The sequence below is a fragment of the Vulpes vulpes genome, chromosome 9, assembly GCF_048418805.1.
Source record: "Vulpes vulpes isolate BD-2025 chromosome 9, VulVul3, whole genome shotgun sequence".
Lineage (NCBI taxonomy): Eukaryota > Metazoa > Chordata > Mammalia > Carnivora > Canidae > Vulpes > Vulpes vulpes.
In genome coordinates, this window is record NC_132788.1 from 9,545,068 (window position 1) to 9,564,961 (window position 19,894).

Sequence of the window (19,894 nt, forward strand, 5' to 3'; positions counted from 1 at the left end):
TAGGGTGTAGTCCCATTTTTTTTCCTCTAGTTTCATCATAAATGGGATTTTCTTATGAATTTTAAGCTTTTATTTTGCTTGATTTCAGGAAGGGAAATAAAGAAAAAGAACCTTTACCGCGCTCCTCTTTCTAGGAGACAACTGTAAATGTCTGGGTTACATCCAAAAATCTTTTGAATCAAGTGCGCTTAGACTCAAGAAATATCGGAGTCTCTGTTATATGCTAATTAACGTATTAACAGTCAGTTGTGAATCTCAGGTCTCGCTGAATAATCTACTTTGTGAAAATAATGCCAAAATTAATCTCATTGACTTGCCAGATAGGCGTGTAAGGTAGATTCTCAAGGTGCATTAAAAATTGTAATCAATTTTAAATTGTGGCTGTTGGCATCAGTTTGTATGCCCACTGTTGAGTTTGGTTGGTAAATGTTGGGTGACACTTAAAGGATTAAGTGTTTGTTTTAGGCACATTAGTTTTTATTTTACACTTGTTAGTGATAGTATAGTATAGAAATTATTCAGAGTTCAGACCCTGGTGAGTCAGGTGTGTTCTATTTGCCCCTCTCTAAATGGATCAGCTGTCAACAGATCAATAAACAAAAGTGGTTGAGTTGGTATTTTGGATTAGAATGGCATAACGTAAAGTGTCCTTTCTACTGGCATTCTGGAGAGCTGGATTCCACTGTCATGTATGTTCCTAAATGGATGCATGCTCTTAAGCAGTTGACCCTCTGCATGTGGATTTCCTCTTGCATAAATGGGATAATTATTTCAGCATGGATTGACACTTGAGTGCAAGTGTCATGTATGTTCTTACTGCTGCCCAGCAGTCTTCCTTGCTCATGTTCTGCTCCTTTACCTGTTCTCTGTTAGGGAAACTTGAAATCCACTATCTCTTATTTTTCTCGTACATGTTAGTCACAGATTCAGTCAGTCTAAGGCACGTACTCCTTGCTTTCGTTTATCTTCTCTTGCCTCAGAGATTGCCTTTCTTATCATCTGAGTCTTAGGCTCTTAATTCTCTTTTTCCTCCTGTAGGAAACTGTACCCCGTTCCAACCTTTTCATAAGTTTTTTCCGTAATATTCATAAACGTTTTCAAGGCTTATTTTTTCAGAAAGGAAAATCACCCACACTCCTACCCATGTGGCCTGTGTCAAACCTGCCTGCCCGTACTTCTTGGCTGTGTCTCCTCCATCCTCTTTATAGCCCCACATTTAGGATTTACTGTCCATTCAACTTAATCATATATACCTTTTCCTCCTCTTCATTTTGGAAACAATTCTCATCAATATCTAAATCTGATGACACTTCTCAGTCTTGTGTTTCTCTCGCTCTCTCCTTTCTTTGACCTTTGAACTTGCCAATCTTATTCATACTCTTAGTGTCTGTGACACCACCTTCCTGATCCCTCCTCCATATTTTTTGTTTTATACAACTTAGTGTTTATTCCCTACACTTGTGATGAGTTTTTGATTCTGCTCAACTGGATTCTTCCTTTTGTGTTTTCCTTAGATTTTAGCGTTTCCTAAGGTTTCATCCTGGGCTTGTTCTTCTCTTTATTCTGCGTACTTTCCATCTAGGAAATGGAATCTCCTTGATGATCTTGGTTTCACCTGGCTTCTGCTTATTGATCATTTCTCTCCTCTATACGTTTTCTTAGCTACTTAATTCCAGATCTTTAGTTCCATCTATAGACTGGAACTCTTTACCTAGATATTCTAAGTAATAACTCAAATTGGACGTGTTTGACATTAGACTTTATTTTTCTGCCCTGTGTTTTATTTGGTAATGTTACTACTGTCTCTTCTGTGATTTTTCTCAAGTTAAAAGCATAACTTAAAACTAGAAATAACCTGTAGTAAGGATTTTATTCAGCTCACTAATTAATTAAGGGGGAGACCTATTAGGGTAAAGTTGATTTAAAAGCATTTGGGGAACTGGATATTTAGGGGAAATTTAAGTAAGGAATTCTAGAATAAGATTACCGATGCCCCCCAGGGCAGCAAACTGCATCTTTGGGGTTATCTTCTCAGTTGTTGGAGAAGTTATTTGTATTTCTACTAGACACGGATCTGCAAGGCAACTTAAGAATTTGTTTTCTGAACCCCTCAATAATAGCATATAACAAAGTTAATTTTCCTCTTTTCTAGAAAATTAATTCCTAGGTGAGCCTGTTAAATAATAATGTTTTGTTTGACATTGGAAGGATATGCTTTCTTGTTTTAGATTACTTTTTTTTTTTTTTAAAGATTTTATTGATTGATTGATTAAGCAAGCGTGTGCATAAGCAGCAGAGTGGAGAGGGAGAAGCAGGCTCCCCGCTGAGCAGAGAGCCCAGTGCAGGGCTCCATCTCAGGACCTCGAGATCATGATCTGAGCCCAAGGCACACACTTAACTGATTGAGCCACCCAGGTGCCCCTAGATAACTATTTTTTTTTTAAATTTTATTTATTTATTCATGAGAGAGAGAGAGAGAGGCGCAGACACAGGCGGGGGAGACGCAGGCTCCATGCAGGGAGCCAGAGAGAGACAGAGAGAGACAGAGACGCAGGCACGCAGGCAGAGGGAGAAGCAGGCTCCATGCGGGGAGCCTGATGTGGGACTCGATTCTGGGTCTCCAGGATCATGCCCTGGGCCAAAGGCGGCACTAAACCGCTGAGCCACCCGGGGGCTGCCCCTAGATAACTTTATAACTTTCCTTAAACCTGTCTCACCAGAGGAAGAAACTTTGAGCATTTCAGATTAGTGTTCTTATTCTTGTGCATGCTGAAATCCCATAACTACAGACCTATATGTTCTCTTTACTGATTGTGTAGATTTCATAGTTTCAGTGTTTGCCATCTCTTCATTCCACCTTCCGTTAACAGACCTTTGATTTATCCTTAGATCTCTGTGGGGCTTAATAGTCGATCTGCCTCCATATCTGCAGGTCTTAGATGCAAAATTTTGGGTTTTAGGCCTTTCATGATACAGATCGAACTTGTTTCCAGGTCCAAATTCTTCCCAGATCTCGTGTTTGAGCGCTAATAATATACTCAGCGTTCCTCCATTGTGATTTCCTCATTGCCTTTTGAGGTTGGCCCTTATCAATCTGATGAGGGCAAAATTAAGTCACCTTTTCTTGTCTGTTCACAGTATCACCTTTGGTACTACTTCTTGGATCATTTAGTGTATTTTCTGACAATTCGTTTAAGGATTGGTCAGTTAAAACAGATTTTTTTCCCAAAAAAATGTAAAAGGATTAGAATCTCTGGGATGTCCTCCCAGCTTGGAATGTCAGGATTCTCAAATGTTTTGACTCTTTAAAAAATGGTAAATGTATAATTATTTTTATTTATTTGGCCATATAACATATTCCTAAAGGCCATGGACTTTAGGTCAAATCTCTGTTTGAATGTGGTCCGGTTACCTGTTTGCCTCTTGGTGTTAGGATTATTTTAACTAAGTGCCACAGTTTCTCTGAAGGAAGGAAATTTCCAGTACCTATTTTTGGTAAGGTTATTGTGGAAATTACATGAAAAGGCACTTAACTTGGTACATGGTATAAGCACAGAGTAAATGTTACCCATAATTGTTTTTATTTTAGTTTTCACTTTAAAACCTGCATTTTTCCACTAAATATTTTTTTCTAGTGTTAAAATGTGTAACTTGAAAATGCTGCTTTTATGTGCTGTACAGCGTTGTTATTGCATCATGACATTGGACTGGTTTTGATGCCCCAAAATTGAAATAAATGCTTAGCCGACCTAATTCTCAAGTCACTTGGCCCTTTTCCCTGTACCCAGTGGCTCTTACTCTTCCTCTCTGCTTCTTGTGGGCGGGGATTGCTTCCTGGCTTTCAGCACCTCTCAAACCCTTGCTTTTCTGGAAGCTGAAAGGTTATTCATTCCAGTTTTAAAGATAGTCTTATTTGAAGTCCTTGACATTCTTTCTTAGGGAAAATGACTTCTTTTGTAAATAAGGATGACATCTCTTTTATTGTGGAATTGTTTAATACTACCACTGGGATGTTTAAGTTACCATACTTGCTCCTAAGTCTAAAGATTTTTTTTTTTGGACCTAATATATATAGTTGTTCGCATCTGCAGTTCTGGATGCCATTACTTAGTCTGAAAGTCCGTATGCCATATCTTGTTGCATGCAGGCTTCTCAATTGTATAACTTCCCTTACCTTATATGTAAAGGAGGAATAATAAAATGGTTTATAAGGCTCATTGGCACATTTAAATTTTGCTTAATAGAATAAACAGGAGTAAAGTGTATGTAATTGTGTATATTACTGTTGTGATTAATTAAACTCTAGTTTCAGAATCTGAAGCTAAACCAAGTCTCCTTTGGAGGACCACATCTAAATAGAGTGCATTAGAAATGGAGGGTGGGGAGACACTGGATAAGACCTTAGTTCGCTTTGGGGCTAGTCATGACACTCTGCATTACTAAATTGGATATTTGTTTTCCATCAGATGTCCTTCATGTGATGATAATTCTGCACAAGTACTAACTAACCTTTGTGGCATTCCTTTCCTACTTGGCCATTTGATTAGGAAGAATTAACACATCCTTGAGTTAATTTTTACAATCTGTGTTCTCAGTTTAACACTGAGTGAATGATTAGTTTTGTTTTGTTTTGTTTTGTTTCCCCTAACCTCAACCTCCCGTTTGTGGTTTTTGAATTACAAAATGAGAATGAAATCATTTTCCAAAATGACTGCAGTTGAAGTTTCTTTGAAAGAATATCCTTTTTATAAAACTTAATGAATTTTTAAATGTAGATTAATATGATTTGTTTTTCCTGAATAAGTTCTGTTTGCCTGAAGAACTACTTTTTCACGTGAAATTCAAATGCTGTTTCACTTCAACAGCGAGTAAGTTTGTTGGTCACTTAGCTGTTAACAAAGTCATCACAAGTTTTACAGTCTTGAACATACCCATTAGTGTTTTTATGCTTTTTCTATTGAATTGAAAGTCCTATAGGCCATTTGTTTTATTTCAATTTGTTAGGAATTAATATCAGAAGTGTTAGTGAAAAAAATCCCAGTGATTATTTTCGCAGAAATGAAGGTAGTAAAAGAGTAGTATGTTTCAGGAGTTGGGAGGTAGCGTTACTAATAGGCTGGACTTAAAACTTCGAGTTTCAGCATGAAGATGGCATCTTTTGAGTTCATATTCGTTTCAGGTTATTAAGATACAGATTCTAGGAATATAGTTTTTATATTAGTGTAACTTCTGTTTGTTTTATTTTTTATTTTTAAAAGATTTTATTTGAGAGAAAGCACAAGCAGAGGGAGAAGTAGGCTCTCTGCTGAGCCAGGGTGCCCTATGTGGGGCTCAGTCCCAGGACCCTGGGCTAGCAGATGCTTAACCGACTGAGCCACCCAGGCGCCCCCTTGTGTGTGTTTTAAAATTTAATTAGTAAAGTACTGGCATAAGTAATTGGTTAAGACAGTACTGAATATTCATATAGCAAGAAGGAAACTTAGATGGTGAGAGCTTTTGGGCTCTTAACTGGAGCCAAAGAGGAGTTAAATTTGGTTGAAGTTGAGGTGGTGGTGATTTCCAGAAGGGATAGATCTCAGTATCAAGATTCAGAGGATTAGTTCCTCCACAGATGGCTTGAACTTTTTTGAATTTGTCTGTAATACAGAGTTGAACTTGGTCTTCCTGGAAAAGGTCCCTTCTAGCTTTGGATTTATTGGTAACCTGCCAGTGGGGGAGAGTCCTGCATGTGTCTTGTTAATCTTATATTTACTTTTTGGGTTTCAAACTTCAGAGTTTAACAGAGCCTGGCCTCCTTCCTTAAAGATCAACTTATGGACTGCTTGATTGGCTCAGTTGGTGGAGCATGCAACTTGATCTCATGGTTGTGAATTCAAGTCCCATGTTGGGGGTAAAGATTACTTAAAAATAAAATCTTTTTTTTTTTTTTTTTTTAAATCAACTCATGCTTTAAAAGCAGGTAGCACTTTGGTCTTCTTACTTGCCACCCTTTCTCTCTTAAATCTCAAGAATTATCCTTGAGCAGGCCATGGGCTGATAATGGTACTGGTGGAGCTCTGAAGATGTTGGGCATATTGTTTAGATTATTTTGGTGACTATAGGTCAGAATAAGGAGTGTAACTTATACTTCTATTTGAATGACTTAACACCGCATGACATACAGTATGCATTTAGTAGCAGAAAATAGGCAGGTGAGTTCTACCAAACTTGTTGAATAATATCTGCTTTTCAAAGTGAAAGTAGCATTATCATGCAAGTCTCTTGTATCCATGCTCTTTAGGGTCCAAGTGAAATGGCATTGTGATGTTTGAACTGGTAAAGATTCTTGTTTGAATTCTGAGATAGAATGGCTTTTCTTTCTTTCTTTTTTAAAGATTTAATTTATTTATTCATGAGAGACACAGAGACAGAGGCAGAGACACAGGCAGAGGGAGAAGCAGGCTCCAAGCAGGGAGCCCGATGTAGGACTCGACCCGGAGTCTCCAGGATCATGCCCTTGGTTGAAGGCGGCGCTAAGCCGCTGAGCCACCTGAGCTGCCCTTTTTCATTCTTTAATAGGGTGTGGTTCTCTTGTGCAGTATAACTAGGAGAGCTCTTTTAAAATTTCTCCAATTTCTGCACCCACAGAATCAGAATCTCTGAGGGCAAAAGCCAGGCATTCATATTTTGACAAAGCTTCTCAGGTTATTGTGAAGCTTATCCTTAATTAAAAACACCATTTATTGCGTTTATAGCAAAATTCACTTTGAGAACTATTATTGCTAGAAATGTAAACTTACCTTGCTAGTGGTTTTTATGGTGAAGTCTCCCTCAATATAGATTATTTTGCTACAAGTATTCTTTTCTTCTGAGTAAGCATTTATAGTAATAACAGTAATAGTTAATATGTAGTGAGGTTTTGCAATATCAGAGGTACTGTGTTAAGCGGTTTGCATGGATTTCTCATTTTATCGTTCCGACTGCTCTGTGAGGTGAGTTCTTGATTCCCTTTCAGTAGACTGAAGGACAGACAACAAGGTGCGTGGACTCAGAATTCAAACTCTGCTGGAGGCAGTTTGATTCCAGAGCCCTGCATTTCTAACTTCTGTGCTAGAATAAACCTGCCTTATTTATGGCTTGCAAAAGGTAAATAACAAAGATGACTCCTTTCATCTCAGGCTTCAGAGCCCAGGTCCTCTTTCTCAATGGCAGGCATATTAACAAAGTCTGTCTTATGAATCCTTCCATCAGTTTGCAGGGTGTAGACAATCCATGAGGGTATATACGCAACCTTTTTAAGTATACGTACCCACAGCAGGGAGTTTTATACTGTTTACCCTCTACCATATCTTGGGGGAGATCTTTCCATATCGGTACACGTAAATTTAGTTTTTCTCTAAATGTTTTAATACTATTTCCTGTTCTTCCTAAAACTGACTAATTACATTAGTGATTTGAACTTTCTCACCAGGGTTTGTTTAGTATCTTAATTGATGACGATGTGGACATATGTGATAGAAACAATCCTTTTCCACTGATTTGGGTCAGCATGTAACTTAAGACCCATTTCCTGTTGAAGGCATGGAATTGAATCTCTTAAAACAAAATCCAGTAATAGATTTAATCATGATTAATTTGCATTCTCTTTAGCACCATTTCCAATAATGTCACATTCATTCTCTTCCCTCCCCAGTAAATAGAATTAAAGAACTCTGCTTGGAGTTTGGCTGGAGGCTTAAGAAAAATTGTGAAGGTCTGATTAATAGAAATTGTGATTCTTTTTATGATAGTAATATTAGCCTTGTTTATCAGTTGAACTGATTTTCTTTTGAGTATACAGCATTTCTTCTGTATTGCAATTAAATTTCTTATAAAAAGTTCATGTTGATTAAGAACTGTGTTTTGAGCTAAATTGTTATACTTAAGAATTATGCTCTCAATTTCTGGTTGCTAACAACTCTGTGAGATAGATAGGTGATATACTGATTTCACAGAAGAGGTAAATGAAATCTAGAAATTAAGTATCTTGTCCAAGGTTACAGCCAGCATAGCTGATGTTGAAATCTAGAATATGTGGGACCATTTCTCAATTCACTGTTCTTGAGCTGCTTTCTCTTCATTTCTCCATAGTTTTATGGTTTCATTTGTATTTATGATGGCATTTATTATTCATAGCAATACCGAGAAGTAGGTATGATATGTTGTTTTTTTTTTATTTTGTGGCTGAGGAGTTGGAGGCTAGAGGCTCTGATTTGTACAGAGGCATAGCGCTTTTAATGCCTGTTCTATCACAGGACTTGAGCCAAGGTACTCTGATGTTGGGTGTAATGCCCTTTTCTACACACTACAAGAAATGGAAAAGCAAATATAAATTTCTACTGTGCTCTGTTTTCTTTGTGAATTTCCTGGGCATTCCATACAAAATCTTTAATTTTATGTGCTGAGTTTTGGACCACATGCCTTAATTTTGGTGTATTCCCAACATCTTACAATACACTAATCAGATTTCAAATAAGGCAGTGTGTAGCATTGGTGAAGGCTGTACAGATTATTTACATAAAATTTCCCCTTCATTTTGGGTGCCCTTTACTTAGTTTTTGTGTTGTACTTTTGATTTTGTAAATCAAAAATTGCTGATTTTTTTTTCTTATTTTTTTTCCTTTTTAGTGAATGGTAGTGTCTAGAAAGGGTATGTCCCTTCAAGAGAGAGGTGCCAATGTCCAACCGGCCTAATAACAATCCAGGGGGGTCACTGCGACGTTCACAGAGGAACACTGCCGGGGCCCAACCACAAGACGACTCGATAGGAGGAAGGTATGTATTTGATGGTAATTGGTGAAAAAAGTCTTTTTAAAAACCTCATCATAAAGGCAAAAACTTAAATGGTTCAGTACAAATGGGTAATTTTTTCCTAATTTTTGAGCCAAGTAACAAATAAAACTGGAATTCAAAGCAGTTCTTTCATCATTTCCCAAATGTGCTAGGCTCAAAAAATACTTGTCATTGACATTATCAGAAATCTAATTTAAGGGTCATGACCATATGGTTATATCCTGTTTGGTTTGCCCTTTCTCTTCACTCTCTTAAACACGTGCTATAGCATGGCTTTCGATTGAACATTTTTGGTGCCTCTCTTTATCTGTCATTATTTACATTATTGAAAGGAAGCTTCATTTAAGATCTTGTACTGATATCTAGCTTTTGAGTGTCCCCGCCCCCATCTTATTGTTTGACAGCATATGAATGCTGACAGGCTGGTGAAGTGGTCTGACTTTGTGGGCATATCACATCCTCATCATTTTCTTAGTGGTCTGGTGTTAGCAGGATTTAGTCGGAGTATTTGTATAGGAGCTAGTTTGAAGAATAAGATGCATTCTCTGGAATGGAAAATACTGTGTTGTAATTTAGCCAAAGACTGTCATTTTATGGATAAAATACTTTGAAGTTTACTTTTGCAAGGCGTAATTCTCTGACCCATGTTTAGCTTGCAGTCAGTAATGGCAAGATTCTGACATGACTACCTGATAGAACATTTGGAGGCATTACCATGTATATATTGTCTAGTAAATTTATAAAAAATAAGCTATCGACTGTAAAGAGTATATAAAGCTCTCCTGTTGATGTCAGGCTATTTTTAGTAGTTGAGCATTTGGACTTTGGACTAGGACAGCATTCTGTGCCATGACTCTGCCATTCAATAGCCATGTGTCCTTCGTTATATCTTTTAGGAAACCTCAAGTTGTTAGTCCACACGGTGGGGGGGATATTTGTTTCCTAGGGCTGTTAGTTAACTTCAGCAATGTATGTTACACTGGTAGCACAGTGCTTAATACAGAGCTCTGACCTTGGTTTTTGCTTTATTACATTCAGATTATTCTTTGTAGCAGCCGCATTTTATTTATCTGTTGATTAAAAAAAATATGCCTTTTGCTTTATAAAAACATTGCGTGTTTATTTTAGAGAGCTTAGAAAACACAGAAGAGTATAAAGGAAAACATCCTAATTCCACAATTCAAGTATAACCATGGTTAACATTGGCATAGTTTCCTTAGTCTTCTTTAATGCATGTATATATACGTGCATGTGTTTGCACATATGTGCACATTAGTACTTGTACCATTTTGGGGGTACTTGCCTGGCTCAGTCGGTAGAGCACGTGACACTTGGTCTCAGAGTCATGAGTTTGAGCCCCACGTTGGGCATAGAGATTACTTTAAAAAACACTAAAATCAGTGAGTAACTTGAACCTTTTGAACAATTAAAGTTTTACATAGTAATAGTTCTTTTTTTTTTTTTTTTTTTTTGAGGATTTTATTTATTATTCATGAGAGACACAGAGAAAGAGAGGTAGAGACTTAGACAGAGGGAGAAGCAGGCTCATGCAGGAAGCCAGATGTGGGACTCGATCCCGGGACTCCGGGGTTATGCACTGAGCCAAAGGAAAATGCTCAACCACTGAGCCACCCAAGCATCCCATAGTAATGTTCTATTTGAACTTTTGTGTATGACTGACAAACAATTTTGGTCTTCATATAGTATACTAGTTCTAAAATCCACAATGCTGTTTCAGCACCATTATCTTTTTTTTTTTTTGTATGTTGGTGTTAAATATTTTATTGCCTTATATTTTAAAAATAGCAGGAAACAAATAGAAGTGGTTAATATTAGTCATATGTATTAGTTTAAAATCAAGATGGAACTCTATTGATTTGTAGATTGGCACAATTTTGCTATAGTTTATTTGCTTTAAGTCTGTCAGTGATAACATGTTCAGTTGGTGCACACACCAACTGCAGAAAACAGTATGTAGGCTCCTCAAGAATTAAAAGTAGAAAATAAAATGCAATTCAGTAATTATACTGTTGGGTATCTACCCAAAGAAAACAACATTAATTCCAAAAGATATATGCATCCCTCTGTTCACCGTAGCATTATTTATAATAGCCCGGATATGGAAGTAATCTCGAAACATCCATCTTTCTAACAATGGGTCGAGGAGATGTGGTTATATGTATACAATGGAAATAGTACTCAGCCTAAAAAACAGAAAGAAATCTTGCCATTTGAAACAACATGGAGTTAGGGAATTGTGCTGATTGAATTAAATCAGTCATAGAAAGACAAATACCATATGATTTCAGTTTTATGTGTAACCTAAACACAAAATGAACAAACTAAAAACAGAAACAGACTCATACAGAGAACAAATTGATAGTTGCCAGAGGGGAGAGGGATGGGTGGCAGGATGGTTGAAATAGGTGAAGGGGATGAAAAGTTCAAGCTTTCAGTATTAAAATAAGTCACAGATGTGAAAAGTACAGAGGGAATATAGTGGACCACATTGTAATAGTATTGTATTATAGTTGACAGATGGTGACCACACTTAGTGTGGGAGCACTGAGTAATGTATATAGAGTTGTTAGATCACTGTGTTGTACACCTGAAGCTAATACATTCCCAACCATACTTCAGTAATAACAATTTGAAAAAAAATTGTATGCTCAATTGTGAAGGATAAGTATAAAATTTAAAAATGTGTTTGGAATGGCAGAAAACATGCCAAAGAATATAAAGCAGAGTTAAATGAGGGTTTTTGTACTTTCATCCCTTCTCCCTTTTAATAATGTAGCCCATTTCATTTCTTATTGTTTCAGCTTTTGCATGTTTTCAAAAAACATTTCCTGGCGAAACTAGCACATAAAAGAGGACCAATTCCTACCACCCAACTCCAACCCCCCCCATTTAAAACCCAGTATCATCTGTGTCATTTGCTGTGTCCCTAGAATTGTTTAAAAAACATGACTTTATGTTCCATGTATAGCTATACCATAATTTAGTAATATATATATTTTTCTCATTTTTATATGGATAAGTATAATTATGAATCAGGACATGCAAATTTAGAATATTAGCCAGAAAAATATTACTGGTTTGACAAAGAATGCAAATTAGGAGATCTTTATTCATTTGAATTTTATTTTCCCTTTTTATCTTGATTCTTTGCTCATGATAGAATCTCTGACCTGGAAAGAACCTTTTTATCAAAGACCAGGCTGACAGTTGAAACCTTGTAGAGTGTGCTATACTAGGAAGTGATCTAACCTCTGAGAAATCTGTCTGGTGATTTTTGGGGGTGAGAGAGGACTGGGGTAAGTTAAGAGGGAGTAATTACAACTGTGTTTTCATTTTCTTTTTCTGATGCCTGTTGATTGGCTTTCCTGAGTAAAATGTTATTGTGGCTTCTGATTCAAAAATAGACCTGGTCTTGAAAATGTGCTCCTAGTGACACAGTACCTCCACTCATGCTAATATCAGCATCCACAACAACAGTGCACTTATGGCCTGTTTTAAGCTAAAATTTTCTTATACGTGTTCTTTCAGTAGAGACTCACAGAAGCTCTGTGTGCTAATAAATATGTAACCCCTGTTCTCTGAATGTGGTAGTTTGCTCAACTTTATACAGTTAGTGTGTAGAGTCAGGACCTGATTTCCAGGAACTCTAAAGTCAGTGATTATTTTCATTATGCTGAACTGTTTATACTGCACAAACCACTTAATCCATATGATAGACTTGGAGGAGAGATGAAGTACGTATAATGAAGAATATTAGCTCATTTCAGATGAGGACCTAAGTAGCAATTTCTCCCTCCTAGAATTTTTAAATTTACTCATATTTTTTTATTCACCGCCCCCCCCCCCCCCCAACTTGGATCAAGCTGTCTTTGCATAACTTCCTTCCTGTGACCATTCCTGCCCTTCCCCAAATCAAGGTCACTTAGCTTTTCTTTTTAGAAGGACAATTTTCATTAATTTTTAAGCTAATAGAAATTAGGATCTTTGGTATATATTTTAACCTCCCTTGATTATTTTCTCTGCTCTGTTTTTCCCTATCCTTGTTCTCTATCCATAGATGAACTAGACCTTTTCCTCCTTTCCTCCTTTATGATTTCTTTCTTTCTCTTCCATAGTTTTTTGGGCTATAGCTGTTCTGTTCTCTTTTTTGTTCTCTGCCTGATTTTTTATTTTTTAAGAGAGAGATAGGGCTAGGGGGTAAGGAGAGAGACAGGAGAGAGAGAGAGAGAGAGAGAGAGAGACTCTCAAGCAGGCGTGTCCGTGTCCGTCCCCGCCGCCGCGCCCCCCCCCCCCCCCCCCCGGCATGGAGCCTGTGGTAGTCCTTGATTTCAAGACTCTGAGATTGTGACCTGAGCCAAAAATCAAGAATCTGATGCTTAACAGCCACCCAGCTGCCCCTCTCTGTCAGATTTTTTTTAATGGAGTAAGGAAATTTTGAATCTATTCCACTCTACCTTCTCAGTCCCATTAAAAAAATTTGCAAAGTTTAAATTCTTTATTACAAAGTAAAAACTCAATTATGAGATTTAAAAAAAAATTTCATTTTTTTATTCATGAGAGACAGAGAGAGAGGCAGAGACATAGGCAGAGGGAGAAGCAGTCTCCATGCAGGGAGCCTGACGTGGGACTTGATCCCGGGTCTCCAGGATCATGCCCTGGGCTGAAGGCGGCGCTAAACCGCTGAGCCCCCGGGCTGCCCAGTTATGAGATCTATAGGTAATAACTTTTTGTTAATATTGTCAGAGCAGGGATTTAAAAACATCTTTGAGCCAGCGTTAATTGTACAGAAAGTAAATATGTTTTGCTTTAAAATCTATTTCAATTGAAAAAAAAATCTATTTCAATCAGATGGGATATAGAAAAGCACAAAAAGGACATGAATATCTAGAGATAAGTTTGTGTTAACAGTTTGATTTTTATCTGTCTTGAAAATACAATTTAGCATATAGCCGATCATAGTGTAAATACAGTTTGGATCCTGCTTTTTCTGAAACTCAGCATTCTAACAAACATTTTCTCACATTATAATTTTTTTGGTAATTGTTTACAAAAGGCTATATGATTTACTGAATCAAGTGTAACAGTTTCCAAAATTACTTTATAGTTTTTGGATAGTTAAATGGTTGTAGTAGGAAGGTTGTTGCTCATGCTTAAATGTTCATTTTTCAGGTGTCCTTTAAGGATAGGTTCCCGGAAGTGAAGTTGCTTGAGCAAAGGGAGTTTTTTATGGTCAACTTGTTTCACATATGGTCAGCTTTTTTTCACCCGTTTACTTATCATCAGGAAAAGGAGTGTTTTCTCATCATTCTGTTCATGTTATTTTCACCTTGTTAATTTGATAAGGAAAAAAATCATATTTATTTTATTGGTATTTCTATAGTAATGAGGTTAAACATTGGAAAAATAAGTTTAAGGAATGAGATCTGAGAATATTTTCAACATAAGCGTATCAGTTAAGTTTATATGTTGTGAATCTCCCTTCGTACTAATATACAATAGAACTGACCCTTTAAAGTCACTCAGCTGATGTGAGCCCCTCTTGTAACCGTAACCCCTTGTAACCGTAACCCTCTTTTGTTGAATTACCTCCCTCAGTTCTATCACCCCTGCAGTTTGAATGGTAGTCATTCTTTTCCAACATGATCGTACTCTGCTCTTGGCTGCCCATTGCGTGGCTTTTTGCCAAAGCTAGGAAAATCTGCAGTCCTCCATTTGTCTGATGGTTTATTGGTGGGAATGTGGTGGTCACCTGATTCAAATTGGAAGCTTTCTCCTGGTAGCAAAGAGAAGATGTGAATGTGAAGTTGTCAACTGCATATCTCCTGCCTTAGGGAAGAAGATGGACAGGCAGAGAAAAGCAACTATATTAGTGTGTGTTTATTAAAGTTCTGTCAAGTTTGAGTTCCTTATTCTTTATTTTTTTTTAAATTTATTTTATTTGAGAGAGAGAGAGCAGGGAAGTGGGAGAGGGAGAAGCAGAAGTCGACTCCCTGTTGAGCAGGAAGCCTGATGTGGGGCTTGATCCCAGGATCCTGGGATCATGACCTGAGCAGAAGGCAGATGCTTAACCAACTGAGCCACCCAGGTGCCTGAGTTCCTTAGCTCTTTAGAACTGTATTGACTCTTGTCTTCTCTAGGTTTGGTTATTTAGCTGTTGTTTTGAATCTGGAGATATATGTGTATTATTAAAGATTTTATTTATTTGAGAGAGAAAGCGCTCAAGCAGGGCGAGGGGCAGAGGGAGATGGAATCTCAAGCAGACTCTGGGCTGAGGTCAGAGTCGGATGAGGACCTCTATCCTCACCTGAGCTGAAATCAAGAGTCGGATACTCAACCTGACTGAGCCATCCAGGTGCCTCATGTGTGTATTATTTTAATAAAGCCTCTTTTGGCTTTAAAGAGTTCTGTCTTGCCATAATGTACCTGCAATCCAAACTCAGTATAAGAGTTTGGTATTAATTAAATGGTATTTATCCATTTGTAGAGCACCAGGCTAGTAAGCACCATGCTCAAGCTAGTCATAAAAATGAGAGTAGAAAGCCTTTATCATAAGCTGTTCCAACTCAGTAGGGGAGATGGGCATGGAGGTGATTATTAGAGTCAGGTGAGAAACATATCTAGCGATGACCTCATTGATTTGAGCTCTGAAGGCTGAAGAAGCAGTTGCAAAGCAGGTGGTACATGGCAGCTATATTTGTCTCTACTTGACATGTGGTATCATTAGTTACTTAGAGGGTGTGGATTTTATTTCTAATTTTTTGTGCCACTTGTTACTTTGCCCTGAAGTGGTAGGTGTTCAACAAATAATAGTGTGGGCTCAAAATAAGGTTTACTTCTTTGGCCTTTCTAGGCACAGAAATGTGACCGTCTTTTATGGAAGTGATCATGAAAAGATGATTCGAGTGAAGGCAGAGTTGAAATAGGGCAGGGTCGAAATGGGCTACGTAAGGGTGGGCTGTATGCTATAGGAACTAACAGCCAGATACTTCTTGTATTTAACAATCTAGCCACCAGAAGACATGTCCATACTGAGTCAGTTGCAGACTCTCCTTTAGATCTGCACATTCAGGGACTCACTAGCATTGCTCTGGCAAGGGAGTGTGGGGAATTGCCCTCTGGCTGTCCAAGGCTTCCCCCAGAAGGGATTCATTTCCTCTTACATTCCCTTGACAGAACAAGCTAAATGGCTGTGCATAGCTTCCAAGTAGTTTGGCAAGTGCCTCCCTACCCTGTGTTCTGGTCAGCGGAGAAAAAGACTATTTGTAAACTGCACATCATAGCTGTCAAAGGCCGTCGAAGCCTTTCTTTTCTTTTTTTTTTTAAATTCTTACTCCCATGTCTACAACAGACTTTTTGTTCCCTTCCTGAAACTGTTTGGTACAGCAGAGCCATGGGTATGTATGGTGTGTTTTCTTTGATCTTCTACTTAATTCACCAGTACAGATACCTTTTTTCTATTTGTTGTGTGTTGTGTATCTTCTGTCTCTTTTTTTATCCTGACCTTTGCTGAGGCAGGTGGAAGTTCAAGCTTTAATCTCTTTGGGAGGAGGAGAATGTTAATGGGAGACATGGTTAGTGTGGTGTGAAAATGGCCTCCTTGTTTCTTAGGACTAAATTGAAACCACTTTAATAAAAATGAACAGTAGAGTTAGCCAGGTAACTTGTTAGCTTCCTCCTCTCAGTTATGGTGAATATTACTACTATAATTAGGTACTCTTGAGTTTTAGCCACCTAGCCATGTATGCACAGGCTCAGTTCTAGCGCTGCTTTGGTAATGCTGAGAAGGCCAGCCGTCCCACCAGGCCTTTGGGCTGGGAGGCAAGATTTACAATGTTGTGTTCAGCACTGGCACAGCTTGGTCTAAGGAGGAACAGAGGCTACTTTTTTGTAGTTGGAAGTTAGGCACATTGGATTCTTAATAGTTACCTGTGTTAAGTTTTTTTTTTTGGACCAACAAAATAGTATCTTAGGTGTTGTGTAATTTTCTTTGCAGTATAGATTTTTATTGCTTTAATCATCAACTGTGTGATTGTATTTAAAAGTCACATCATACGCATATTGGAAACCTGTAAGATGTCAGCTGCCATGGATGATTTTGTATCCTTAACTGAGGCTTTGCTTTGAGTCTTCTTTTCCTCCATATTGAGGGAATCTGCTGTTCCACACCCCAGTTTTTATATGTGCTTTATGAGTATCAGAATGCTTTCCTGGAAGAGTATGGGTGTGAAAGAAAAAAGGAATATATACAAATGCTCCTTCCATAGTTGAACAGCAAGTTTAGTATCACACATGGAAGGCTGTTCCTTGGTAATAGGGAAAGCAAAAGAAAGCAGGAAAACTCCTTTTTTGCCATTCTTTCTTCCTTTTTTTTTTTTTTTTTTTTTTAATCATATATCATCTGCAAAGCCTTAAGCCACTTAATTTGACATGTATACAATTAGGGACAGAAATACCACCATGGACAGGAAAAATTTCATAGCTGTTGACGTAGGCTTTTTCCTTTGACTCCGAGTCCCTAGGTATAGCTGCAGGGTTTCAGCTTCAGGGAGTCAATGTCTGGACGCAGTCTGACTTTCCCCCTGCCTATGGTCTGGGTGATTTTTGTGCCAGCCTCATTTCCTACATCTTTAAAATGGAAATGGACCTGCCTTGGATGTCATTTGAAGAGTAAGTTGGATAATGCATTTAAAAAATTAATGTTTATCACATAATCACACCTTTAAAAGTGTGTATTCTGTGGCTATCTTAATAAGTTTTTACTTCTGTAGTTAAAAAAAAGGCTCTCTAGCTTATGAAATACGTAATACCAAATCACTAATCTATCGCTAATCACTAATTTACTTTGGATTACCTTGGTGGTTATACTCCTTACTCAACTTCTTTGTGACATGTGGGGAGTGAAAGTATATTGAGCTGTAGAGTTCCCTGTTGAGGGCATCTTTTTCCACGCTTTTGATTACACTCAGTCCCTCTGCCTTGTTTTTGTTACACAGCAAAGTACTCACTATAGTTTGGTATTACTTACATTGTTAAACATACAGAATTTTTGCTTTTGCATTACTGTTTCTAACCCTGTCAGTCTCTTACTGCAAACTGTTAGCAAAGGACAAAATCTAGATCCTTTGACAAGGCATTTAAGCCCTAGCCTGTCCTTTCAACCTTGTTTCCTAATGTAGCTCTGTGCTCAGGGAAATTCATATCATTTGCCAGGTGTCAGTGGATTTCATGTTTTCTTGCCTGTGCCTTTGCCTATACTCTGATTTTGACTCGAATGTTCTTTTTCTTCAGGTTTTCATTCTTGAGGGTGTGGTTTAAATGCCATATAGTCTGTAAAGCTTGTATTCTGCTAGAAGTATTTTTCCCTTTGTTGGGAACTTTATAGCATCCTCACTTTATTTTATGAGGCACTGACCTCTTTGAGGATGGGAACTTGACTGTGTGTTATCCATATTTATATGCCTTGTCATGACTTGCATATATTTGAGTTGCAAACCTAACAAATCTGTTGAAATGAGTAGCCTGTTACAGTAGTTCTCAACTCTGTTCTTTCTGATCTAATGCTCCCACTCTTAATGTGTATCATATAATGTAGGCATCTTTATTATGATGTCCCTGTGTTAACTTGGAATGAATTAAGTACAAAATACCTGCCTAAACAGTTTAGAAACATGAGATGTTTCTAAATATATAAAATGTACAAGCATTTTACAAGGGTAAAAATAAACAGTAAAAGGAAAACAAAAGATATTTCAGTAGGTAAATGCTTGGGTGCATTGACACATGAGGACAGGGTATTCAGATGTTTGCATCTGTATTTGAATTTATTGAATGTGACAGCTACAGCAACATAATAAATGCCATAAGCATTTTCACTGTAGACTTTTCCAGAATGATACATGACCTTGGTAAAGCTGCAAAAAATGTAATCTTTTGTTGATTCCCATGGATTACTGGAGAAATAAATGTATATAAAAATGATGCAAAATAAATATAAGCTGAGAAATTAATTATGAGCATATATTTTACCTATATTCTGCCAGATTTCAAGTTTTTTCATAAGTTTTCCTGTATTACCAAAGCTACTTGAAATCTGTGGGTCATGGGACAGTTTTTTAATTTTGTCTGATTGTTGTATATATTGCATGACATCTCTTACCTCTAATCCACATCTGCTAAATGGCAATAGCACTCCGTTCCTTGACATGTTTTTAAAATGTTCCCTAGAGGGAGAACCACTGATATTTAAAACATTGCTGTTTAAAAAAGAAGTTCTTTACTGGAAATTAAAGAATCAGTTGGGCTAACATTTTGCCATAACTAAACATAGGAACATTGGTCAGACTAATCAGCTTCTGTTTTGTGATTGAAACAGAAAAACAGTACATTCTGTTGAGAATACTAGTTTTTTGTTTAAAGTGATTTAAATAAGCTTTTCCACCCTGATTATTGAAAATGGACTTATTTAAAACATGCATTTAATTTATGAACATTATGAACCAAGCATTTGATTTATAGAAGACAAAAATTATACTGTGTGTACATAAAATACAGAGCATAATAATGCATGCACGTCTGTATGCATATAAAAAAACAAATTTGGAGATTTAATTAAGCCCCAAGTCATTTATGTTTGGTAGTATGTACATGTATTTGAACTGTGAATATGTCTGGCACGAAAATTAATTTCAAGCAAAATTTAAGACCTGCGATGTAAGTACTTAATAACTAGCCACTCATTTTCCCTACCATTAAGAATGAGCTCTTTGACACAAGCTTTTTGTCTTTTTTTAATGTCCTCTGGATTATAGATGGTTTTTAACCCTTTGGACTTCAAATACTTTTATTAAATGATAGTAAAAGTAAATGGAGGTATCTAGAAGGGGGTGGTCACTGTGATTTGCCTAAAAGTCAGCAAGAGAAGAGGCATTTGAGTCTTGAAAGCATGTAACCTGGAGTTGATTGGTCTGTTCTGTTGTAATCTGGGTTTCTTTAACATGAGTTGGCCCACATACACTTGCTAAATAGGGAAATGATGTCAGTATAACGTGGAAATGGTGTTGGT

General features: G+C 37.3%; 1 protein-coding gene across 50 annotated transcripts in view; it reads left to right on the forward strand.

Annotated features, from left to right (window-relative positions):
• Positions 1-19,894, forward strand: part of TRIP12 (thyroid hormone receptor interactor 12) — a 145,442-nt gene that overhangs the window by 34,934 nt on the left and 90,614 nt on the right. For all 50 annotated transcript variants that reach the window (XM_072719266.1, XM_072719263.1, XM_072719268.1 and 47 more), the window contains exon 2: positions 8,647-8,793. In XM_072719266.1, coding sequence (XP_072575367.1) covers positions 8,696-8,793 — 98 coding nt within the window. In that variant the 5' untranslated portion in view covers positions 8,647-8,695. The remainder of the gene's footprint in view (positions 1-8,646; positions 8,794-19,894) is intronic.